At 32.0% G+C, this 26,900-nt stretch overlaps 1 protein-coding gene across 1 annotated transcript in view; it reads right to left on the reverse strand.

Moving 5' to 3' along the window:
- The window catches only part of LOC116109439 (short-chain dehydrogenase RED1-like), a gene marked incomplete at its 5' end in the record, with an annotated part of 25,745 nt that extends 1,946 nt beyond the window's left edge, over positions 1 to 23,799 (reverse strand). Inside the window, 2 exons of the mRNA XM_031395650.1 lie at positions 21,360 to 21,519; positions 23,655 to 23,799. Of these exons, the coding sequence (XP_031251510.1) occupies positions 21,360 to 21,519; positions 23,655 to 23,799 (305 nt within the window). The remainder of the gene's footprint in view (positions 1 to 21,359; positions 21,520 to 23,654) is intronic.
- Between the last annotated feature and the right edge of the window lie 3,101 nt (positions 23,800 to 26,900).

Raw genomic sequence — 26,900 nt, forward strand, 5'->3', positions numbered from 1 at the left:
ATATCTGGCCGTTGACGGATCGATGGCCGTTAATGGCCAGATTGATTACCAATCGATCTAGCAGTCAACGACCAGATCTGGCCATTTCTGGCCTTCCGTGCGCCCCCGCAGCGGCGGCGGCGACTGGCCACAGGCAGGTGGCTGGGGGTGGTGGCTTGGGTGAGCTATAATTTGTTTTGAATTCAAGGGTAATTTTGTCCAAAAAAATAATTAATTGGGGTTGAAATAGTAAAAGCTATATTCATGTAAATAAATTTAAAAATAAAGGCATTATTGTCCTAAAATTTTTTTAATAAGGGATAGAATTGTAACAAAAAAAGATAATCCTGGTAATCTTAGAATACCTAAGAAAATAGAGGTAATCAAATTACCTCAAATATTTCCAATAGTAACCACTATTGGTATTTGAAGATTACCAGTATTTTATATTATTTGACAACCAAACATGATAATCAAGTAATATAAGATGACTTAACCTCAGTAATCTCAAATATCTCCTAACCAAACACCCCCTTAGAGATATTCGACATGCTGAATTGACTAATAGTCGTAATTAAGAATAGTAAACAGATTACTTTTTCATCAATTTTAGGACAGTAGAGATGATATATATGCTTACCTCAAGGTATCAGTGAGTGAATGAAGGTAGCGTTTGGTTCAGAGAATGTTATATTATTGAGGAATGTTGTATTAGTGGAAAGATAGATTATTAGGGAATCTTTAGAAAAATGTGTTTAGTCGATTGGAATAAATTGATGGATATGTTCTAATAATATGTTTGGTTGGGAGGATAAATGAGTGGGTATGTTATGTAGATTACAAAATTGCCCTCATTTTAAAATAATAATATAATATTATTTTTATTATTATTTTATTCTATTATTTTTTAAATTATTTCTTTTAACCCCCCTATATTTGAAATTTTACCAAAACACCCCAACCATATACAACTTTAATTTGTAGCAAAGTCACCCCCACTCACCCCAAACCACCGTCGTCAGCCACCACCACCGGAAGCCGCTGTAATGGCGCACGACCAGTCAGATCTGGCTGGTCGTACGCCGATTAGGCCTAATTCGACCAGATCTGGCCGTGAATATGGTCGTTTCACGGCTAGATCTGGCCGTTAATATGGCTATTTCATGGCCAATGATGTGGCCGTGAAACGGCCAGATCTATGACATTTCACGGCCACATCTTTGGCTGTAAAACGGCCAAATCTGGTCATTTCTGGCCATGGATAACAAATCCATGGTTGGAAATGTCCTTATCGGCACACGACTAGCAAGATCCTGTCATCTTGTGCCAATATGATGACTTTCGCCGATGGCCAGCGGTGGTGGCTAGCGGCCGGCGATGGTCTTGGATGATTGGGGGTATTTTGTTAACTTTTAAACTTTTTTGTGGCGGGGGTGTTTTAGCTAAGTTCTCAAATGTAGGGGGTCTGGGCTAATTGTTATTTGGTAGACATATGGGGGCAAATGTGTCCAGAATGATAAAATATTAAGGGCAAAATAGGATAAAAATTATGATTACCCTGGTAATCTAACATTAATACCCCCTGGGAAGGTAATCTGATTACTCCCAATATTACCAATAGTAACCACTATTTGCAANCCTCCTAGTTTAAGCTTTCAGGCGAGATGACAACTTAACATAATATCAAAATCAAAGATTTCAAATTTTTTATCCCCATACAAACTAGATAAAGAAAATTAAAACTATATATATATATATATATTAGATAAAGAAAATTAAAACTATATATATATATATATATTTGATGTGAGGGGACTTATTGGACTAATAACTGTCGAGCCCTCACCTACCTTAAAATTAAATATAGATAAAGCCAATTAATGTATTAAATATCAATAAAACTTAACACAGATAACTTTAAATTAAATACAAATAAAACTTAGCATAGACAACTTAAAATTAAATATGAATAAAGCAAATTAAAGTGGATGGTGTAACAAAGTATGCAAGTAGTGGCGGAGGTAAAAATTATGTTCAGGAGGGGCGAAAAAAATTTAAAAAATAAAATAAAAATTGCCAATTCATATCTATGTATTTTCGTTAAAACATAGTGATCATTTTAAAAACGATATGGGAAATTAGACTAGGTTAAAAATTTAAATATACATCTATGATTAAGAATGATTATATTTATATAAGACATATTCTAATCATAATATTTTAACACTTATATTTAACGTATACTTTATTTGATTAAAAAAAAAAATGAGAAATTGTTATATTCATATAAAACCAAGTTTATAAGATAATTATAAAGTTTATTTTTTCATGAATTTTTCTTTTGTCACATAATATAGCTTAAATCTCAATCATAATTTCATATGACTTTAATTACTTTTTTAAAATGCAACACAAATTAGAAAGGTAAAGAACATAAATAAATGAATATATTTTGGTACATGTATTTGTATTGTTGTGAGAGACCTCTAAAAAAATTTAAATACATGAAAAACATAAAGAAAAATTTTAAAAGTTGAGGAAGGGCATAGGCCCCTCCTGGGCGTATCCACCAGTGTATGCAAGATTGTCATACATGTTTATATAAATTATTTTGTATACGTCACATTCTCATTTGTTGGTTGTTTCATGATATTCAAGCGCAATAGGTTTTATCTGTCAACTACTTTAAAATAAAATTTACTTTAAATAATTTATTAATTGAGCTTGAAAACTACTTATAAAAATATATGCATGTAAGGATGTGTTAAAGCCTTAAATGGTGTAAACAGTGGCGGAACCACATGTTGGCTTTTGGGGGCTAGATAGGGAACAAAAATAATATGTTTTTGTATCTATATTTTACCCATTTTTGTAATTTTTTCCATGGTTTGGTCCCCGCTTGTCCCCACCTTGTTCGAGGGGGAATTTAAGCTAAATTTTCGAGGACCTCCTTTGGCAAATCGGTTTTCCAAGGAGAGTTATACCTAAGCCCACAAAAGGCTCACTAGCCAACTAATTGTTTGAGTTGTTAGATGAGTTTTTATCAAATGTGTATATATATATATATATAGCTTGTCTATAATCATATTAGTGGGACTAACTAATTTTATTAACCATTGACCTTTTTGAAACTTGAGTTTAGTGAAACTTTAATTTTAATAGAAGTATATAGTCAACTTCTATGCAGAATGTGTGCATGCAAATTTTATATAAAAATGTGTGTGCATGTGATTATGAATGGTATTTAATTTTTCATTAATCTAAATGTATTATATTTTTTTTTTTTGGTACATTAAAATATAAAACTTTTGAATGTGTATGTTAGTATATGATATAATATTAGTGACGATTGATGTAAATCATTTTTATTTCTCATATATGACTTGGATAGAAAAAAAAATTAAAATTTTACATTTTGTAATAAGTCATTAAAAATTAAAAATACAAAAATATTATTTTTAAATTGGGGTTGATTCCATGTGATATCAATCCCCAATCGGGAATCCCGTCTCATCCCCGAATTGTCCAATTCGAGGATGGGGACGTGGATGGAGATGCTATTTTATTTTAGGGATGACGATCCACGCCCTAACCTGTCCCGTTTACCATCCCTAATTGTAAACTACTGTAATTATAATACTTTTGAAATCCTTGGCAAGAAACACTACCTTGAGGGTGAAGACCCCATTAAAGATGAAAATCTTTTTTTTTTTTTTTTTTTTTTTTTTCGTAAATATATAATAGTTTCTTATAGACTATTAATATTTCATCAACTCATTATTAACAAAATTTCAAAAAAAAAAAAAAAACTATAGGTTCGAATCTATTTTGCTTTCATTAATCTTCAATTTCAGAACCAAGAATCTCTTAGATTAATATATCAAACTTAAAATATATCTACTTGAATTTGCATTATATCAGAATTTTTAAAAACTTATCATATACAATAACAAGTATACTGTATTTACCAACTAATTACATGAATTCATCTACAAATAGATAGATTTGGGTGGCATTGGCAATGTTTTCCGTTAGTATAAGCTTCACTGCTTATTCAAATGTTTAGAAACACAGTTTCTGTGGCCATGAATTTCCTGGCTTCTAGGCAGGGACGTAGTTAGGATTTTTAGTGAGTGGGTTTAACGCAATTAAATTGATAAATTTACACAAAATTTTATGGGTTTAATATGAATTTGAATGAGTCAAAATTGTAATATTATAATATAAAAACTTTTTTGATTTTTTTCAAAGTTTAAGTGGGTTCAATGAACTCCATATGTTATAGTGTGGTTACATCCCTACTACTAGGGAAACTGGTGGTCATGAACAGAGCTGGGTAAATGGTTTTTTGTGAACTGTTTTATTTTTGTTATTTTTTTTCAATTTTATGTTTTAAAGGGGCACTAATAGTCAATAAGTGGAGTGTAAAGATCCCTACTCTTTAGTGTGGCTACGTCCCTACTACCAGGAACCGATGTCATAAAAGAGATTTGGATAAATGGTTTTTTCTGCACTCTTTTTATTTTGTTATTTTTTTTCAATTTTATGTTTTAAATGGGGACTAATGTCAATAAGTGGGGTGTAAAGAACACTACCCTTTAGTGTGGCTCGTCCTTACTACTAGGGGACATCGATGGTCATTAAAGAGAGATCTGGGTAAATGAATTTATTTGCAACTCTTTTATTTTTGTTATTTTTTTTTCAATTTTATGCTTTAAATGGGAACTAATAGTCAATAAGCTGGGTGTAAAGATCACTACTCTTTAGTGGCTACGTCCTACTAATAGGGAAATCGATGGTTATGAAAAGAGATTTGGGTAAATAGTTTTTTGTGCAACTCTTTATTTTTGTTATTTTTTTCAATTTTATGTTTTGAATGGGGACTAATAGTCAATAAGTGGGTGTAAAGAACACTACCTTTAGTGTGGCTACGTCCTTGCTACTAGGGAAATCGATGGTCATTAAAAAGAGATCTGGGTAAATGATTTTTGTGCAACTCTTTTATTTTGTTATTTTTTTTCAATTTTATGTTTTAAATGAGGACTATAGTCAATAAGCTAGGTGTAAAGATCACTACTTTTTAGTGTGGCTACGTCCCTACTACTAGGGGAATTAATGGTCTGAAAAGAGATCTAGGTAAATAGTTTTGGTGCAACTCTTTTATTTTTGTTATTTTTTTTTCATTTTATGTTTAAATGGGGACTAATAGTCAATAAGTGGGGTGTAAAGAACATTACCCTTTAGTGTGGCTAGTCCTTGCTACTAAGAGAAATCGATGGTCATTAAAAGAGATTGGGTATATATTTTGTGGAACTCTTTTATTTTGTTATTTTTTTTCAATTTTATGTTTTAAATGGGGACTATTATAGTCAATAAGCTAGGTGTAAGATCACTACTCTTTAGTTGGCTACGTCCTACTACTAGGGGAAATCGATGGCATGAAAAAGAGATCTGGGTAAATGTTTTTTGTGCAACTCTTTTATTTTTGTTATTTTTTTTCAATTTTATGTTTTAAATGGGAACTAATAGTCAATAAGTGGGGTTGAAGATCACACTACCTTTAGTGTGGTTACGTCCCTACTACTAAGGAAACCGATGGTCAGAAAAGAGATCTAATAAATGGTTTTTTGTGCAACTCTTTTATTGTTGTTGTTTTTTTTCAATTTTGTTTTAAATGGGACTAATAGTCAATAAGCAAGGGTGCAAAGATCACTACCCTTTAGTATGGCTCCGTCCCTGCTACAAGGAAATTGATGGTCATGAAAAGAGATCTGTGTAAATGGTTTTTTGTGCAACCTTTTTTTTTTTTTCATTCTTATGTTTGAAATGGGGACTAATAGTCAATAAGTAGTGTAAAGATCACTACCCTTTAGTGTGGCTACATCCCTGTCTACGGGAAACCGATGGTCATGAAAAAGAGATATGGTAATTTGTTTTTTGTGCAACTCTTTTATTTTATTTTTTATATTTTTTTTCAATTTCATGTTTTAAATGGAGACTAATAGTCAATAAGTGGGGTGTAAGATCACTACCCTTTAGTTAGGCAAGTAATGTTTAGCCCATTTTTTTTTTTTTAAGCCCCGTCTTTTATCTTAGATAGTATCATATAATAGTATTTAAATATATTATAACCACGGTTTTTAAACATTTAAAAGTTTAGGGAGGATTTATAAATGTATTCATTATTTTCACAAGATCTTTAATCTTTTAATGTCTCCTATTTTCATAAAGTTATCAACTGTAAAAACACTTAAAAAACTAACATAAACACCTTGTTTGATTTAAGTTTTAGTAATTTCTTGGTTATATAATCGTTTTTTCATTTAAACGGTATTCATAAAGTTTTCCAAATACAAAACTTGAAAAGAAAAAAAAAAAAAAAGAAGATTAATAAGAAGAAGAAAGGAGAAAAAAACTAATAAAAATCTCCAAAAAAGATCAAGTAAATTTGATACCACCATGGGCTTTATCTACTTTTGAATATGCATTTTGATTTATCTAAATTTCTTTAAATTTTTGGTAATTGCATCTATAAGCTTTGAAACAAAAGTATAGCGAAGGATATTTTTTCTTTCTTTGACAACTATATCCTCACTTAAGTAAGAAGATGAGGGTAAAGAAAAAAATGGTGAGGGCAAAAATCATTTCCCTTTATTTTTTAGCCGAACTATTGACCCTCCTAATTAAGAAGTCTCAATCCCTTAAATACCTTAAAAATTTTTTTTTTTTTTCTCACGGCACCCAGTAAATTTCATAATGCCCTTCATTCCATTTTTATTATTAATCATTCCATTTTTCCTTCATAGGGACCAACTTGAATTGTATTAATTCAATAATAGTTTGGTGGATCAATTGGATTCTTTCTTAGCACCCAGAAATTATTAATTAACTTAACTACCTTTGGGTGGTCAGCGGTTCGATAGGACTTTTGAGTGTATTACCAAGAAGTCTTGAGTTCGGGTTTCTTCTTGGGTGTAATAGGGATAGTCACTGGACTCTTATCCGATCAGTGATTTCAAGGTTCCGGAGGATTATTGAAGTGTGAGTAAACTAAGTAAACAACCCAACATTAAAAAAAAAAAAAAAATTATTAACTAACTTTAATTAGTTTGGTAGGAAAATCGTTTCTTAGTTAAAAAGTTCTAGAACATATTTAAATTTCATTTTTTCCTTTGAATTTTCAGGTCAATTTTTTAGTTCCATTGAATAAGATTGAAAACTAACCAAATTGCATTGACTCTAACCACTTCAAAACTTGATTAATTTTCCCAAGAAAATTCAATTTTCCGAGAAAAAAAACAATAAAAAAAAGTCCCTTCTAGACTGAATTGGAGATTGGAGATGTTCAGTTGTTGCTGGATAAAATTGGACTCCATACAGTTGAACTTTAAGCTACTTGATGGAACTGAAATTGGACCCTTTAGTTACTTTCTTGAAGACACTGTGGCTCATCAAAATCTTCTCTAGTTTCTCACTGGATTGTAAAACATACAGTTTCATATGCGAATTCATAGTTTCGGGAAAAAAAAAAAAAACATATCGTTTAAACTTATATAAATTTCAGATAAAAAGATGAACTCGATATGTCATTTATCATTCATCATTCTCCTTGCAAGAAAGTCTTTTAACAAAATGGCATACAGATATATTTCCACGAGAGTAGAGTACTTCCGAAGAAAACCAAGTGGGGGCTTGTCCTTGAACAAAACAGCCACAGTCTTCCTTGCAATATTTCTGTAGGGGTTGCTTTTGGTGGTTCTTTAAAATATGCTCTCTCCTTGATAATATTTTCAATTCAGGCATCCGACTGTAGTTCTGGCCGCGACATTTGCTACGTTAGACTTAATAGCTCCCGGGCGACAGGGTGCATGAATACCAAAAGGATGGAGTTCTGATCTGCATTATTACATCAATATGATTCACTCATGAGAAAGACTCTGTGACAACAATTCTATCCTGAACTTTTGTAAACGCTAAGGGGGCGTTTGGTTCAGGGAATGTTGAATTATTAGAAGATAGATTACCTTGAATATTACTGAGAATCTTTAGGAAAATGTGTTTGGTTAATTGATGGGTATGTTATATTAATATGTTTGGTTGGAAAATAAATTTGTGGATATGTTATTTAATTTACTGATGTCCTCATAATATTATTATATATATTTTTTTATATTATTATTAATGGATTCTATAACCCCCTAAATTTCAAAACTTAGCAAAAACAACCCTATAATAAAAGTTGGAAAACCCACAAAACACCCCCCCACAACCCACCATTGTTGACCGCTGGTAACCACCGCAGGCCACCTGTAGTCGGCAACCTAACGGTGCACGGAAGGCAAAAATGGCCGCCGTACACCGATATGGCCTTTTCGACCATATCTGTTGATCTGGTCGTCGATCTGACAGTCAACGCCAGATCAATGGTCGCTGACGGCCACAGATGTGGCCATTAATAGCCATCGATCTGCCATTTACGGCCATATCTGGCCGAAAATGGCCATACGGCGGATGGCGGCCATTTTTGGCCTTCCGGGCGCGTCGTGGCAGCAGGTGGAGGGGGGTGTGGCTTGGGTGGGCTGTAATTTGTTTTGAATTCAAGTGTAATTGTCAAAAATTAATTAATTGGTGGTGAAATAGTAAAAACCTATTCATGTAAATAAATTTAAAAATAAGAGCATTATTGTCCTAAAATTTTATTAATAAGGAATAAAATTATAACAAAAAAGATAACCCTGATAATCTTAGAATACCAAAGAAAATAGAGGTAATCAATTATCTCAAATATACCATAGTAACCATTATTAGTATTAAAGATTACCGTATCTTATATTACTTGACACCAAATATGGTAATCAAATAATATAAAGTGACTTAAGCCCAGTATCTCAAATACCTCCTAACCAAACGCCCCCTAAGAGATATAACGTGCTGAATTGACTAATAGCCGTAATTAAGAATAGTAAACGGATTATTTTTCATCAATTTTAGACAATAGAGGTGATATATACTTACCTCAGGTATCAGTGAGTGAATGAAGAGAAGATTTAGATGCACAGTAAACAGAAGTCCATGGTGCAGAGCTAACAGCACCAATACTTCCAATGTTTACAATCTTCCCCTTTTTCCTAGCTGCCATGTGGGGAACAACAGCTTGAATCATTCTCATGGCACCTAATATTTCATCAGTGAACTTCAAATTAATATCAGATGGGGAACACCAAATGCTAAACAAAGCAACAGTAAAAAAAATATATTAAAATTTGGTTGAAGCGACCACTGAAACAACATATTATGCAAATATGGGTTCCTCATTTTTACCATAAATTAACCATATGAATCTAAAAATCTGCTATATTTAACATTACTCACACGAAGTTGTTGTAGATAATAGACACGGAGGCATAGTCAAATCAGTTGTTGAAATTCAAGAAAATTGTTTGTTTTTCAAAATTTTATTTTCTTTTTAATTTCTTGACTATTAATTAGCATTCATATTAATTTTTGAATGAATTGTTTTAATTTACAAATGCTTTAGCTCTTTACCATCTTTATCCAAACACGTACCATCCCTTACATTTACCTCATCACCACCACCGTCTCAAACACCTCCAACGCTTCCTCCTCATTCTTTGTCTCCTGAAACACGTAGATCGGCGGCTCCCTCTCTCTTCACTTTGCCTTTTCCCTAAAATTAAAAGTACATAAAATACTTTTTTTCTCAGGTTGATGATTGATTTTGCTGGCTTTGATGTTTTGGGTGCATATGTTTGCAAGTTGATTTTGCTGGTTTGAATGTATTTGGGATTATAATTTCTCTGCAGGTTGTATGCTTGATTTGATTTTTTTTTTTTTTTCTTTTTGATTTGGTTCGAGATTAAGAGATCTGGATTTTTGGTACTGTTAGTGTGATTTGGTTTGAGATGTTTGATTTCATTTTCAGTCAATCTTTCATGCTTGGTCCCTGCGGCGCTTTCTTTTCTTCTTTTCTCTTCTGTTTGTTTCGGTCTGGTTCCCATTCTCGTTCCTACATGGATGAAACCGGAACTGGCAGTGGACAGTTGGTGTTCCAGGTTTTTGGAGCCGGAACCGACCCTGTGGCAGTTGGTTCTGTATAGAAACCAAAACCGAAACCCAGGTACTCATCGGTTCCAATTCTATCCTATTTTTTTGCCCACTCCTAATTAAATTTAGACAGTCTCATTGTTTTCGAAAACGAGACTGTCGTATTTCTCAATCATCTTTAATTAGTACATGGATGGCCGAGGGACATCCAATGAAAACAACACCTCCAAATTACCTAATCCAGATACGCGAAGGCAATGGCATAAATCCTTCAACATCTACTGCTGGTTATTCGACAATTTTCTCCTCAAAGTTAGAGGAAATACAAACATCCAGAATTTGGATATAACAAGTGCACCCAAATGTTGAATAAAAAGTTTGGGTGCATTTTATTATCCAGAATCTTGGGTGTGTTTGATTTTCTTCAAACCTAAGGGGAAAAACTAAAAAGAAAAAGAAAGCATAGGAGAAGCTCATTATCATAGGTATATATGTTGGAAAGATCTTTAGTACTATAATCAAAAGTATTTTAAATACCATGAAAAATGTTTTTTATATGCTTTACAATTTATCTTCAAATTAAATAAATAAATTATTAATGATAATAATTGATGAATGATAAAAACATAAAAGAAAAAATTTGATATATATATATAATATATATATATATTAGACTTGGCAAAAATGTACCCATCTGCATTAAACGGCGGGTACGAGTACCTCTAATTTACCCGTATAAATATTACCCGCACCTGACCGTCCGTAAAAAATGTGGGTGGGCCGAGTAATGCCCTGGGTACCCGCATTTTATTTTAAAAAAATTAAAACCTAAATTCAATTAACTAAACACCCAATTCCATTTTTCCAATCTCTCTCACAATCACAGACCTCTGATCATGGTATCAATTATCAATTATAAGCATAGACACATTTTCCTGTGGTTTGATTTCTCTATCATATGACGAATCCCGTTATAGTAAAAACAGTATAGTGATTGATTTTCAAAGTTGAAATCTATTTTATAGTGATATCTAGTGATCTCAACATATATAGGCACCATGCGGGAGAGCCCCATTGCAAACGGATGACCTGTGGAAGGAAAGTCGTGTAGAAGATCGGCGAAGTAAAACCCCAATAAAACTACAAATATAGATAATGAACAAAAATTCAAAGAAATCATATATTATAAGCACCAAAAACGTTGACGTCGAATGCATTCTGGATAGCTGATAATGGAAGCTCAGCAAGAGGGCCAATGCAAAGGACTCCAGGGTTGTTACCAAAATATCAATTCTATCCAAACTTCAGAGAAAGTGTGGAGAATGTTGTGCAAATGTTATTGAAAAGTTTGGAAGAATTATATTTTGGTGAACAACGCTGGAGGGCCAACGCTTCTAAAGGCTGCATTCTCAGGGCGGATTCCCTCTGAGAACAGCCTGTGATCACACAATTGGCTTCTGATCTTCCATTAAAATGAGATTTTCTCTTTATATTTAGAAATGATCGATGAAGATGAGTTTGAGTGTCAGATTTAAATATTGTGCCATTGAAGGTGTGCCCTACAGGTTTATTTTATTTGAAATACCGTGCCATTGAAGGTGTGCCCCCCTCCTAGTTTATGTTATTTTCATGAACATATTGGTAATAAAGTGTTTATTGAATAGACATACAACTAACAGAATGTAATTAATCACAAAGAAAGTTGAAATTAATAGTTTAATTAAAGGAAATGGTATATCAAATGTATAAGATTGTCATATCAGATTGTATGAAATAGTTTATATCGATAGTTTTTTATATGTAACATTACTTTTTTTTATAGGAATCGAAAGTTCAAATATGAAAAAACAATTTAAACGGTCTACAAATTATTCATACAAATAATGTTTTCAAATACGATGAGATGACTTAAAATTTTGTATGCATGTGTTAACGCCTTAAATGCTTTAATACATTAATCACATATAACTTAAAGATTGTGTTAAATTTATTAACTGAACTTATAACATTTATATGCATGTGAGCACGTGTTAAAGCCTTAAACGGTGTAAATGCATTTAATACATTATCACGTATAACTTAAAAATGGTTTAAGAAGTATTATAATCAAAGATAATTAATTACAGAGAAAGTTGTAATTATAGTTTAAATTAAGGAGATAGCATATCAAATATACAGGATTACTAATAGTTTTTATGTGTATTATTACTTTATTATTATTATTATATTAGGAACCGAAAGTTCATATATGAAAAAACAACTCAAAAGTTTACAAATCAATTTATACAAATTTATGTGTTTTATATGTTATATTATTGATCTAATTAGTTTTATCCTTGACGAGACTAGTCATGTCTTGTGTAATAAGCCAGTTTGGTCATATGTTATTCATGTGCGAGGACAAGTGATGGTCAAGATGGGATCCGTTAACTCAAAATAGTCAAATCTCGAGTTCCTAAACGAATGTTAATAAACATTGGAAAGGGGAAATCTCTAGTCAGAGTATAACAAATGTCAGATGAAAAGTAGTTTCATGTTGACGAGTTCCATTGTATCGATTGACAATTCGATTAAAGATTAAGTTAAATTTTTTGACATACCATGAACCATTCTTAATCAGGATTAGATAACGGAGGGATTTGGCTACACGGTACGTACGATCAGAATAAGTTCATTAGAGTTTACACTTTATTGTGATTTATGGGTTATAGAACATTGCTAGACGTCTACCATAATCAGTGGGAGTTTCGATTATAAAGAATTATAACGAAACATATCAAAATCAGATATTGGGCCCACGGCTAGATCATAATAAACCAAAATGGTCACACATAAAACCAAGCTCAAGGAGAGAGGGTAATACATATCATTAATCAGATTAATGATGCTCGGACGTAAACGGTTACATCCGAATTAATGTATTGGTGAGAAATGATTATCCATGGATAGCTAGCACTAACCAAGGGTAATAAGGATTTATTAAATATTATTATTGAATTGGATTCAATGATGGGGGAAAAAGTGCATTGGTTTTATTCTAAAGGGTTAGAATATTTAATAGAATTAAAATTTGGTCTAATTATGAATTAACCATAAAACCAAAGACTTGACATAAATGTTTATTCTCAAGTTAATTTTAAATTGTTTGAGGCCTTCCCAAAACAATTTAAAATTACACATTGTGCCCATGGTATATAAATTAAGTTTTATACCATTTTAATTCAATTGAGCAATCTCTCACTTTCTCTCTCACTCTCTTGGCACTCTCATTTTTGGTTTGGGTGGACTTCATTTTGAGTTTCTTCATTCTCTTTTGAAGAATCTAGACTCCAAATTTCAACATCAAGCTTTTAATAGCAAAAGAAGTTGGTAATTTTCTATCATTTTCTTACATTAATATGTTAATGTTATAATGGTTTGCTTTCTACCTTATGTCCATCATCTTGATCATCATTTTCTCTCCATTTTCATATCTAAAATGCATGAATCCCAACATAGTGCACGTGCCGGCATACGAAAAAGTCACAACAAGTTTTTGGCGCCATTGCCGGGGATTGAAAAATTAGACATACATTTAAATTGATTTTTTTTGTTATTTTGAGAATTTTATTTTTTGTTTATTCCTATATTTTAGGTTTTTCTTCCATAGTGCATGACCCGCTCTAGCAAAGAAGAACTTGAAAATTTTGATCCTAAGATTAAGTGCATGTTACACCGGTTGTGGAGACTGAGAAGAACACAAGTTAAAGCAATGAAAGAGATTAACAATGAAGGTGGAGGAAATAATGTAGCAGCAACCAACATAAAAGTGGCAAGACCATTTAGAGAATATGCTATGCCATCTTTAAATTGAGGAAATAATGTAGTAGCAACCACCATGGATATGGCCGAAAAAGGCCAGATCTACGACCAAATCTAGCCATTGATAACCAAATCTGGCCACATCTTATTGTCAACAACGACCATATCTTGGTCGTCATTGACGACCAGATGTGGTCGTAGATCTAGCATTTTCAATCAGCCAGATCTAGCCGGTAGTGTACTATTATGCTAGATTCCGACCACCTTCTGATGGTGGTGGTCGAAATCTGGCAAATGTTGGTGGGCGGAAGTGTTTTTGTCAATTTATAAACCTTTTTTTTGGGGGGCTATTTAGTTAAATTAACAAACTTAGGGGGTTTAACAGTAGTTGAATAGAAGAGGATTGGATTTTAAGAATAGAGAAATAAATATGTATTTTGGGTAGGATAGGACTAGGGGTTTCAAAAGAACCGGTTAGAACCAGAACTGGCGGGTACATTGGGTTTGGTTCCAGTTCCTACCCAGAACCAATCGTCAATGGGTAGGTTTCGGTTCCAATTCATATAGTTAAGAACCAGAATCGGAACTAGGAACCAGGAACCAAGACTAATATAAAATAAAATTAAATATTAGGGGGGTTAATAAAAACTTTTGTAAAAAAAGCAATGTGAATACATTTATATTTATATTTCATAACATTTAAAGTAAGTTGGTTTGACTTTTGAGAATCTACCTTTACAAAGTAATGGAGTTTGTAATTTTGAATTTATAATTTATAATTTTATTTTTGTTAACAAGTGCGAGTGGGGGGGGTGTATTTGTAAGTTTTTAAGGGTTTTTTTATCATGTTAAAAACTTTTGGGGGGTCATGTAATTTTATAGGGTACCCGGAACTGGAACCGTTGTTACAGGTTCTGGTTCTGGGTACCTAGGAACCGGAACTATCGATTCCGGTTCTGGTTCCAAATTTCAAGGAACCGTCGGTTCTGGTTCTGGTTTCTTCAGAAAGTGTAGGGTACCTGGAACCGAACACCCCTAGATAGGACAAAAATAATATGTATTTTGTATCTATATTTTACCCATTTTTTGTAATTTTTTCCATGGGGATTGGTCCCCGCTTGTCCCCACCTTGTTCGAGGAGGGAATTTAAGCTAAATTTTCGAGGACCTCCTTTGGCAAATCGGTTTTCCAAGGAGAGTTATACCTAAGCCCACAAAAGGCTCACTAGCCAACTTAATTGTTTGAGTTGTTAGATGAGTTTTTATCAAATGGTGTATATATATATATATATAGCTTGTCTATAATCATATTAGTGGGACTAAACTAATTTTATTAACCATTGACCTTTTTGAAACTTGAGTTTAGTGAAACTTTAATTTTAATAGAAGTATATATGTCAACTTCTATGCAGAATGTGTGCATGCAAATTTTATATAAAAAATGTGTGTGCATGTGATTATGAATGGGTATTTAATTTTTCATTAATCTTTAATGTAATTATTAATTTTTTTTTTTTTGGTACAATTAAAATATAAAACTTTTGAATGTGTATGTTAGTATATGTATATATATAATTAGTGACGATTGAATGTAAATCAATTTTTATTTCTCATATATGACTTGGATAGAAAAAAAAATTAAAATTTTACATTTTGTAATAAAGTCATTAAAAATTATAAAAATACAAAAATAATTTATTTTTAAATTTGGGGATTGATTCCATGTGGATATCAATCCCCAATCGGGAATCCCGTCTCATCCCCGAATTGTCCAATTCGAGGATGGGGACGTGGATGGAGATGCTATTTTATTTTAGGGATGACGATCCACGCCCTAACCTGTCCCGTTTACCATCCCTAATTGTAAACTACTGTAATTATAATACTTTTGAAATCCTTGGCAAGAAACACTACCTTGAGGGTGAAGACCCCATTAAAGATGAAAATCTTTTTTTTTTTTTTTTTTTTTTGTCTGTAAATATATAATAGTTTCTTATAGACTTATTAATATTTCATCAACTCAATTAATTAACAAAATTTCAAAAAAAAAAAAAAAACTATAGGTTCGAATCTATATTTGCTTTCATTAATCTTCAATTTCAGAACCAAGAATCTCTTAGATTAATATATCAAACTTAAAATATATCTACTTGAATTTGCATTATATCAGAATTTTTAAAAACTTATCATATATCTAATAACAAGTAATACTGTATTTACCAACTAATTACATGAATTCATCTACAAATAGATAGATTTGGGTGGCATTGGCAATGTTTTCCGTTAGTATAAGCTTCACTGCTTATTCAAATGTTTAAGTAAAACACAGTTTCTGTGGCCATGAATTTCCTGGCTTCTAGGCAGGGACGTAGTTAGGATTTTTAGTGAGTGGGTTTAACGCAATTAAATTGATAAATTTACAACAAAATTTTATGGGTTTAATATGAATTTGAATGGAGTCAAAATTGTAAATATTATAAAATATAAAAACTTTTTTGATTTTTTTTCAAAGTTTAAGTGGGTTCAAATGAACTCATATGTTATAGTGTGGTTACATCCCTACTACTAGGGGAAACTGGTGGTCATGAACAAGAGATCTGGGTAAATGGTTTTTTGTGTAACTGTTTTATTTTTGTTATTTTTTTTCAATTTTATGTTTTAAAGGGGCACTAATAGTCAATAAGTGGAGTGTAAAGATCCCTACTCTTTAGTGTGGCTACGTCCCTACTACCAGGGGAAACCGATGGTCATGAAAAAGAGATTTGGATAAATGGTTTTTTCTGCAACTCTTTTATTTTTGTTATTTTTTTTCAATTTTATGTTTTAAATGGGGACTAATAGTCAATAAGTGGGGTGTAAAGAACACTACCCTTTAGTGTGGCTACGTCCTTACTACTAGGGGACATCGATGGTCATTAAAGAGAGATCTGGGTAAATGAATTTATTTGCAACTCTTTTATTTTTGTTATTTTTTTTTCAATTTTATGCTTTAAATGGGAACTAATAGTCAATAAGCTGGGTGTAAAGATCACTACTCTTTAGTGTGGCTACGTCCTACTAATAGGGGAAATCGATGGTTATGAAAAAGAGATTTGGGTAAATAGTTTTTTGTGCAACTCTTTATTTTTGTTATTTTTTTTCAATTTTATGTTTTGAATGGGGACTAATAGTCAATAAGTGGGGTGTAAAGAACACTACCCTTTAGTGTGGCTACGTCCTTGCTACTAGGGGAAATCGATGGTCATTAAAAAGAGATCTGGGTAAATGATTTTTTGTGCAACTCTTTTATTTTGTTATTTTTTTTCAATTTTATGTTTTAAATGAGGACTAATAGTCAATAAGCTAGGTGTAAAGATCACTACTTTTTAGTGTGGCTACGTCCCTACTACTAGGGGAAATTAATGGTCATGAAAAAGAGATCTAGGTAAATAGTTTCTGGTGCAACTCTTTTATTTTTGTTATTTTTTTTTCAATTTTATGTTTTAAATGGGGACTAATAGTCAATAAGTGGGGTGTAAAGAACATTACCCTTTAGTGTGGCTATGTCCTTGCTACTAAGAGAAATCGATGGTCATTAAAAAGAGATCTGGGTATATGATTTTTGGTGGAACTCTTTTATTTTTGTTATTTTTTTTCAATTTTATGTTTTAAATGGGGACTAATTATAGTCAATAAGCTAGGTGTAAAGATCACTACTCTTTAGTGTGGCTACGTCCCTACTACTAGGGGAAATCGATGGTCATGAAAAAGAGATCTGGGTAAATGGTTTTTTGTGCAACTCTTTTATTTTTGTTATTTTTTTTCAATTTTATGTTTTAAATGGGAACTAATAGTCAATAAGTGGGGTGTGAAGATCACTACCCTTTAGTGTGGTTACGTCCCTACTACTAAGGAAACCGATGGTCATGAAAAAGAGATCTAAGTAAATGGTTTTTTGTGCAACTCTTTTATTGTTGTTGTTTTTTTTCAATTTTATGTTTTAAATGGGGACTAATAGTCAATAAGCAAGGTGCAAAGATCACTACCCTTTAGTATGGCTCCGTCCCTGCTACTAAGGGAAATTGATGGTCATGAAAAAGAGATCTGTGTAAATGGTTTTTTGTGCAACTCTTTTATTTTTTTTCATTCTTATGTTTGAAATGGGGACTAATAGTCAATAAGTAGGGTGTAAAGATCACTACCCTTTAGTGTGGCTACATCCCTGCTACGGGAAACCGATGGTCATGAAAAAGAGATATGGGTAATTTGTTTTTTGTGCAACTCTTTTATTTTATTTTTTTATATTTTTTTTTCAATTTCATGTTTTAAATGGAGACTAATAGTCAATAAGTGGGGTGTAAAGATCACTACCCTTTAGTTAGGCAAGTAATGTTTAGCCCAATTTTTTTTTTTTTAAGCCTCCGTCTTTTATCTTAGATAGTATACATATAATAGTATTTAAATATATTATTAACCACGGTTTTTAAACATTTAAAAGTTTTAGGGAGGATTTATAAATGTATTCATTATTTTACACAAGATCTTTAATCTTTTAATGTCTCCTATTTTCATAAAGTTATCAACTGTAAAAACACTTTAAAAAACTAACATAAACACCTTGTTTGATTTAAGTTTTAGTAATTTCTTGGTTATATAATCGTTTTTTCATTTAAACATGTAATTCATAAAAGTTTTCCAAAATACAAAACTTGAAAAGAAAAAAAAAAAAAAAAAAGATTAATAAGAAGAAGAAAAGGAAGAAAAAAACTAATAAAAAAATCTCCAAAAGAAGATCAAGTAAATTTGATAGCCACCATGGGCTTTAATCTACTTTTGAAATTATGCATTTTGATTTATCTAAATTTCTTTAAATTTTTTGGTAATTGCATCTATAAAGCTTTGAAACAAAAGTATAGACGAAGGATATTTTTTCTTTCTTTGACAACTATATCCTCACTTAAAGTAGAAGATGAGGGTTAAAGAAAAAAATGGTGAGGGCAAAAAATCATTTCCCTTTATTTTTTAGCCGAACTATTGACCCTCCTAATTAAAGAAGTCTCAATCCCTTAAATACCTTAAAAAATTTTTTTTTTTTTTTTCTCACGGCACCCAGTAAATTTCATAAATGCCCTTCATTCCATTTTTATTAATTAATCATTCCATTTTTTCCTTCATAGGGACCAACTTGAATTGATATTAATTCAATAATAGAGTTTGGTGGAAAATCAATTGGATTCTTTCTTAGCACCCAAGAAATTATTAATTAACTTAACTACCTTTGGGTGGTCGAGCGGTTCGATAGAGACTTTTAGGTATATTATACAAGAGGTCTTGAGTTCGGATCTCTTCTTTGGTGTTAATAGAGGTAGTCACTGGAGCTTTCATCCGGTCAGTGATTTCAGGGTTCCAGAGGATTAATTGAGGTGTGAGTAAACTAGTTTGAACACCCCCAATCATTAAAAATAATAATAATAATAAAAAAAATTATTAACTAACTTTAATTAGAGTTTGGTAGGAAAATCGTATCTTAGTTAAAAAGTTCTAGAACATTATTTAAATTCATTTTTTTCCTTTGAATTTTCAGGTCAATTTTTCAGCTGACCATTGAATAAGATCGAAAACTAACCAAATTGCATTGAGCTGACCATTGAATAAGATCGAAAACTAACCAAATTGCATTGGCTCTAACCACCTCAAAACTTGATTAATTTTGCCAAGAAAAATCAATTTTTCCGGAAAAAAAAAAAAACAATAAAAGAAAAGTCACCTTCTAGACTGAAATTGGAGATTGGAGATGTTCAGTTGTTGCTGGATAAAATTGGACTCCATACAGTTGAACTTTAAGCTACTTGATGGAACTGAAATTGGACCCTTTAGTTACTTTCTTGAAGACACTGTGGCTCATCTAAAATCTTCTCTAGTTTCTCACTGGATATGTAAAACATACAGGTTTCATATGCGAATTCATAGTTTCGGAGAAAAAAAAAAAAAAACATATCGTTTAAACTTATATAAATTTCAGATAAAAAAGATGAACTCGATATGTCATTTATCATTTCATCATTCTCCTTGCAAGAAAGTCTTTTAACAAAATTTGGCATACAGGAATATATTTCCACGAGAGTAGAGTACTTACCGGAAGAAAACCAAGTTGGGGGCTTGTCCTTGAACAAAACAGCCACAGTCTTCCTTGCAAATATTTCTGTAGGGGTTGCATTTGGTGGTTCTTTAAAATATGCTCTCTCCTTGATAATATTTTCAATTCAGGCATCCGACTGTAGTTGCTGGCCGCGACATTTGCTACGTTAGACTTAATAGCTCCCGGGGCGACGAGGGTGACATGAATACCAAAAGGATGGAGTTCTGATCTGCATTATTAGACATCAATATGATTCACTCATGAGAAAGACTCTGTGACAACATATTCTATCCTGAAACTTTTTGTATAACGCTAAGGGGGCGTTTGGTTCAGGGAATGTTGAATTATTAGAAAGATAGATTACCTTGAATATTACTGAGAATCTTTAGGAAAATGTGTTTGGTTAATTGATGGGTATGTTATATTAATATGTTTGGTTGGGAAGAATAAATTTGTGGATATGTTATTTAATTTACTGAATTGTCCTCTAATTAAATATTATTATTATATTATTTTTTAATATTATTATTAATTGGATTCTATAACCCCCTAAATTTCAAAACTTAGCAAAAACAACCCTATAATAAAAGTTTGGAAAACCAACAAAACACCCCCCACCAACCCAACCATTGTTGACCGCTGGTAACCACCGCAGGCCACCTGTAGTCGGCAACCTAACGGTGCACGGAAGGCCAAAAATGGCCGCCGTACACCGATATGGCCATTTTCGACCATATCTGTTGATCTGGTCGTCGATCTGACAGTCAACGGCCAGATCAATGGTCGCTGACGGCCACAGATGTGGCCATTAATAGCCATCGATCTGGCCATTTACGGCCAGATATCTGGCCGAAAATGGCCATATCGGCGGATGGCGGCCATTTTTGGCCTTCCGTGCGCCGTTCGGTGGCAGCAGGTGGATGGGGGTGGTGGCTTGGGTGGGCTGTAATTTGTTTTGAATTCAAGTGTAATTTTGTCAAAAAAATTAATTAATTGGTGGTGAAATAGTAAAAACCATATTCATGTAAATAAATTTAAAAATAAGAGCATTATTGTCCTAAAATTTTATTAATAAGGAATAAAATTATAACAAAAAAAGATAACCCTGATAATCTTAGAATACCAAAGAAAATAGAGGTAATCAGATTATCTCAAATATTACCAATAGTAACCATTATTAGTATTTAAAGATTACCGGTATCTTATATTACTTGACAACCAAATATGGTAATCAAATAATATAAGATGACTTAAGCCCAGTAATCTCAAATACCTCCTAACCAAACGCCCCCTAAGAGATATTCAACGTGCTGAATTGACTAATAGCCGTAATTAAGAATAGTAAACGGATTATTTTTCATCAATTTTAGGACAATAGAGGTGATATATATACTTACCTCAAGGTATCAGTGAGTGAATGAAGAGAAGATTTAGATGCACAGTAAACAGAAGTCCATGGTGCAGAGCTAACAGCACCAATACTTCCAATGTTTACAATCTTCCCCTTTTTCCTAGCTGCCATGTGGGGAACAACAGCTTGAATCATTCTCATGGCACCTATATATTTCATCAGTGAACTTCAAATTAATATCAGATGGGGAACACCAAATGCTAAACAAAGCAACAGTAAAAAAATAATAATTAAAATTTGGTTGAAGCGACCACTGAAACAAACATATTAATGCAAATATGGGTTCCTCATTTTTACCATAAATTAACCATATGAATCTAAAAATCTGCTATATTTAACATTTACTCACACGAAGTTGTTGTAGATAATAGACACGGAGGCATAGTCAAATCAGTTGTTGAAATTCAAGAAAATTGTTTGTTTTTCAAAATTTTATTTTTCTTTTTAATTTCTTGACTATTAATTAGCATTCATATTTAATTTTTGAATGAATTGTTTTAATTTACAAATGCTTTAGCTCTTTACCATCTTTATCCAAACACGTACCATCCCTTACATTTACCTCATCACCACCACCGTCTCAAACACCTCCAACGCTTCCTCCTCATTCTTTGTCTCCTGAAACACGTAGATCGGCCGGCTCCCTCTCTCTTCACTTTGCCTTTTCCCTAAAATTAAAAGTACATAAAATACTTTTTTTTCTCAGGTTGTATGATTGATTTTGCTGGCTTTGATGTATTTGGGTGCATATGTTTGCAAGTTGATTTTGCTGGTTTGAATGTATTTGGGATTATAATTTCTCTGCAGGTTGTATGCTTGATTTGATTTTTTTTTTTTTTTCTTTTTGATTTGGTTCGAGATTAAGAGATCTGGATTTTTGGTACTGTTAGTGTGATTTGGTTTGAGATGTTTGATTTCATTTTCAGTCAATCTTTCATGCTTGGTCCCTGCGGCGCTTTCTTTTCTGTCTTTTCTTCTTCTGTTTGTTTCGGTTCTGGTTCCCATTCTCGGTTCCTACATGGATGAAACCGGAACTGGCAGTGGACAGTGTTGGTTCCAGGTTTTTGGAGCCGGAACCGACCCTGTGGCAGTTGGTTCTGTATAGAAACCAAAACCGAAACCCAGGTACTCATCGGTTCCAATTCTATCCTATTTTTTTGCCCACTCCTAATTAAATTATTAGACAGTCTCATTGTTTTCGAAAACGAGACTGTCGTATTTCTCAATCATCTTTAATTAGTACATGGATGGCCGAGGGACATCCAATGAAAACAACACCTCCTAAATTACCTAATCCAGATACGCGAAGGCAATGGCATAAATCCTTCAACATCTACTGCTGGGTATTCGACAATTTTCTCCTCAAAGTTAGAGGAAAATACAACACATCCAAGAATTTTGGATAATAACAAGTGCACCCAAAATGTTGAATAAAAAGTTTGGGTGCATTTTTATTATCCAGAATCTTTGGGTGTGTTTGATTTTCTTCAAACCTTAAGGGGAAAAACTAAAAAGAAAAAAGAAAGCATAGGAGAAGCATCATTATCATAGGTATATATGTTGGAAAGATCTTTTAGTACTATATATCAAAAGTAATTTTAAATACCATGAAAAATGTTTTTTATATGCATTTACAATTTATCTTCAAATTAAATAAATAAATTATTAATGATAATAATTGATGAATGATAAAAACATAAAAGAAAAAATTTGATATATATATATATATATATATATATATTAGACTTGGCAAAAATGTACCCATACCTGCATTAAACGGGCGGGTACGAGTACCTCTAAAATTTACCCGTATAAATATTACCCGCACCTGACCCGTCCGTAAAAAATGTGGGTGGGCCGAGTAATGCCCGTGGGTACCCGCATTTTATTTTAAAAAAATTAAAACCCTAAATTCAATTAACTAAACACCCAATTCCATTTTTCCAATCTCTCTCACAATCACAGACCTCTGATCATGGTATCAAATTATCAATTATAAGCATAGACACATTTTCCTGTGGGTTTGATTTCTCTATCATATGACGAATCCTCGTTATAGTAAAAACAAGTATAGTGATTGATTTTCAAAGTTGAAATCTATTTTATAGTGATATCATAGTGATCTCAACATATATAGGCACCATGCGGGAGAGCCCTCATTGCAAACGGATGACCTGTGGAAGGATAAGTCGTGTAGAAGATCGGCGAAGTAAAACCCCAAAAAAAGCTACAAATATAGATAATGAACAGAAAATTCAAAGAAATCATATATTATAAGCACCAAAAACGTTGACGTCGAATGCATTCTGGATAGCTGATAATGGAAGCTCAGCAAGAGGGCCAATGCAAAGGACTCCAGGGTTGTTTACCAAAATATCAATTCTTCCAAACTTCAGATGAAAGTGTGGAGAATGTTGTGGCAAATGTTATTGAAAAGTTTGGAAGAATTGATATTTTGGTGAACAACGCTGGAGGGCCAACGCTTCTAAAGGCTGCATTCTCAGGGTAGATTCCTCTCTGAGAACAGCCTGTGATCAACACAATTGGCTTCTGATCTTCCATTAAAATGAGATTTTCTCTTTATATTTAAGAAATGATCGATGAAGATGAGTTTCGAGTGTCAGATTTAAATATTGTGCCATTGAAGGTGTGCCCTACAGGTTTATTTTATTTGAAATACCGTGCCATTGAAGGTGTGCCCACCCTCCTAGTTTATGTTATTTTCATGAACATATTGGTAATAAAGTGTTTATTGAATAGACATACAACTAACATAATGTAATTAATCACAAAGAAAGTTGAAATTAATAGTTTAAATTAAAGGAAATGGTATATCAAATATATAAGATTGTCAAATCAGATTGTATGAAATAGTTTATATGGATAGTTTTTTATATGTAACATTACTTTTTTTTTATTAGGAATCGAAAGTTCAAATATGAAAAAACAATTTAAACGGTCTACAAATTTATTCATACAAAATAATGTTTTCAAATACGATGAGATGACTTAAAATTTTGTATGCATGTGTTAACGCCTTAAATGCTTTAATACATTAATCACATATAACTTAAAGATTGTGTTAAATTTATTAACTAAACTTATAACATTTATATGCATGTGAGCACGTGTTAAAGCCTTAAACGGTGTAAATGCATTTAATACATTAATCACGTATAACTTAAAAATGGTTTAAGAAGTATTATAATCAAAGATAATTAATTACAGAGAAAGTCGTAATTAATGGTTTAAATTAAAGGAGATAGCATATCAAATATACAGGATTACTAATAGTTTTTATGTGTATCATTACTTTATTATTATTATTATTATTATTATTATTATTATTAGGAGCTAAAAGTTCATATATGAAAAAACAACTCAAAAGTTTACAAATCAATGTATACAAATTTATGTGTTTTAATATGATCAGATTATTGGTCTAATATATGTTGAGTCTTTACCTAGTAGTTTAAGCTTTCAGGCGAGATGACAACTTAACATAATATCAAAATCAAAGATTTCAAGTTTTTTATCCCCATACAAACTAGATAAAGAAAATTAAAACTATATATATATATATATATTTGATGTGAGGGGACTTATTGGACTAATAACTGTCGAGCCCTCACCTACCTTAAAATTAAATATAAATAAAGCCAATTAATGTATTAAATATCAATAAAACTTAACACAGATAACTTTAAATTAAATACAAATAAAACTTAGCATAGACAACTTAAAATTAAATATGAATAAAGCAAATTAAAGTGGATGGTGTAACAAGTATGCAAGTAGTGGCGGAGGTAAAAATTATGTTCAGGAGGGGCGAAAAAAATTTAAAAAATAAAATAAAAATTGCCAATTCATATCTATGTATTTTCGTTAAAACATAGTGATCATTTTAAAAACGATATGGGAAATTAGACTAGGTTAAAAATTTAAATATACATCTATGATTAAGAATGATTATATTTATATAAGACATATTCTAATCATAATATTTTAACACTTATATTTAACGTATACTTCATTTGATTAAAAAAAAAAATGAGAAATTGTTATATTCATATAAAACCAAGTTTATAAGATAATTATAAAGTTTATTTTTTCATGAATTTTTCTTTTGTCACATAATATAACTTAAATCTCAATCATAATTTCATATAACTTTAATTACTTTTTTAAAATGCAACCCAAATTAGAAAGGAACATAAATAAATGAATATATTTTGGTTCATGTATTTGTATTGTTGTGAGAGAACTCTAAAAAAATTTAAATACATGAAAAACATAAAGAAAAATTTTAAAAGTTGAGGAAGGGCATAGGCCCCTCCTGGGCGTATCCACCAGTGTATGCAAGATTGTCATATATGTTTATATAAATTATTTTGTATACGTCACATTCTCATTTGTTGGTTGTTTCATGATATTCAAGCGCAATAGGTTTTATCTGTCAACTACTTTAAAATAAAATTTACTTTAAATAATTTATTAATTGAGCTTGAAAACTACTTATAAAAATATATGCATGTAAGGATGTGTTAAAGCCTTAAATGGTGTAAACAGTGGCGGAACCACATGTTGGCTTTTGGGGGGAAAAAAAATGGAATAGGATGAGTTGTAGTAAAATTTGTGGAATAAATTAGATTAGGATAAAATAGGCCGAACGACTTACGCATACCCAAGGTTTGTCGAAACGATAAGTTAGTACCTAAAAGGTTTTGAAACGATAAATAGGTACCTTCCGTCAAGTTCTGTCAATATTTTCGTTTGATAATAGTGAAAATACTAAAATGCCATTGAAAGTTTAATATTTTAGTTTTTTATAAATTTAAAAATTTTTAAAAAACCCCCTAGGTTTGATAATTTGACTAAATACCCCAATATATAAAAATTTTATAAAAGAACAAAAACACCCCCGTCACCCGCAGTGCCAGATTCTGGCCACCACAGTCGAAATATGGTCAGAAAATTGCGTTACGATATAGACCCATCGGATCTGTGTCGTAACACGTATATCTGGCATTTTTCGATAAGATCTATGGCTGATCTGACCAGAAAATGCTAGATCTACGGCCAGATCTGGCCGTCGAGGTCGGAATCTGGCCGGGAAATCGCGTTACGACACAGACCCATCGGATCTGTGTCGTAACACGTCGATCTGCGGATCTGGCCAGAAAAGGCTAGATCGACGCGTTATGACACAGATCCGACAGGTCTGTGTTGTAACACAATTTTCGGCCAGATTCCAACGGTGATGGTCAGAATCTGGCACTGCAGGTGGTAGGGGTGTTTTTGTTATTTTATAAAAATTTTATATAATGGGGTATTTAGTCAAATTAGTAAACCTAGTGGGTTTTTTAAAAATTTTTAAATTTATAAAAATCTAAAATATTAAACTTTCAACGGTATTTTAGTCTTTTTATAATTATCAAAGGAAAATTACTAACAGTATATGATAGAAGGTATCTATTTATTATTTCAAAACCTTTTGAGTATCAACTTATCGTTTAGGCAAACTTGG

The sequence above is a fragment of the Pistacia vera genome, unplaced genomic scaffold (assembly GCF_008641045.1).
Source record: "Pistacia vera cultivar Batoury unplaced genomic scaffold, PisVer_v2 Contig58, whole genome shotgun sequence".
Taxonomy (NCBI): Eukaryota; Viridiplantae; Streptophyta; class Magnoliopsida; order Sapindales; family Anacardiaceae; genus Pistacia; species Pistacia vera.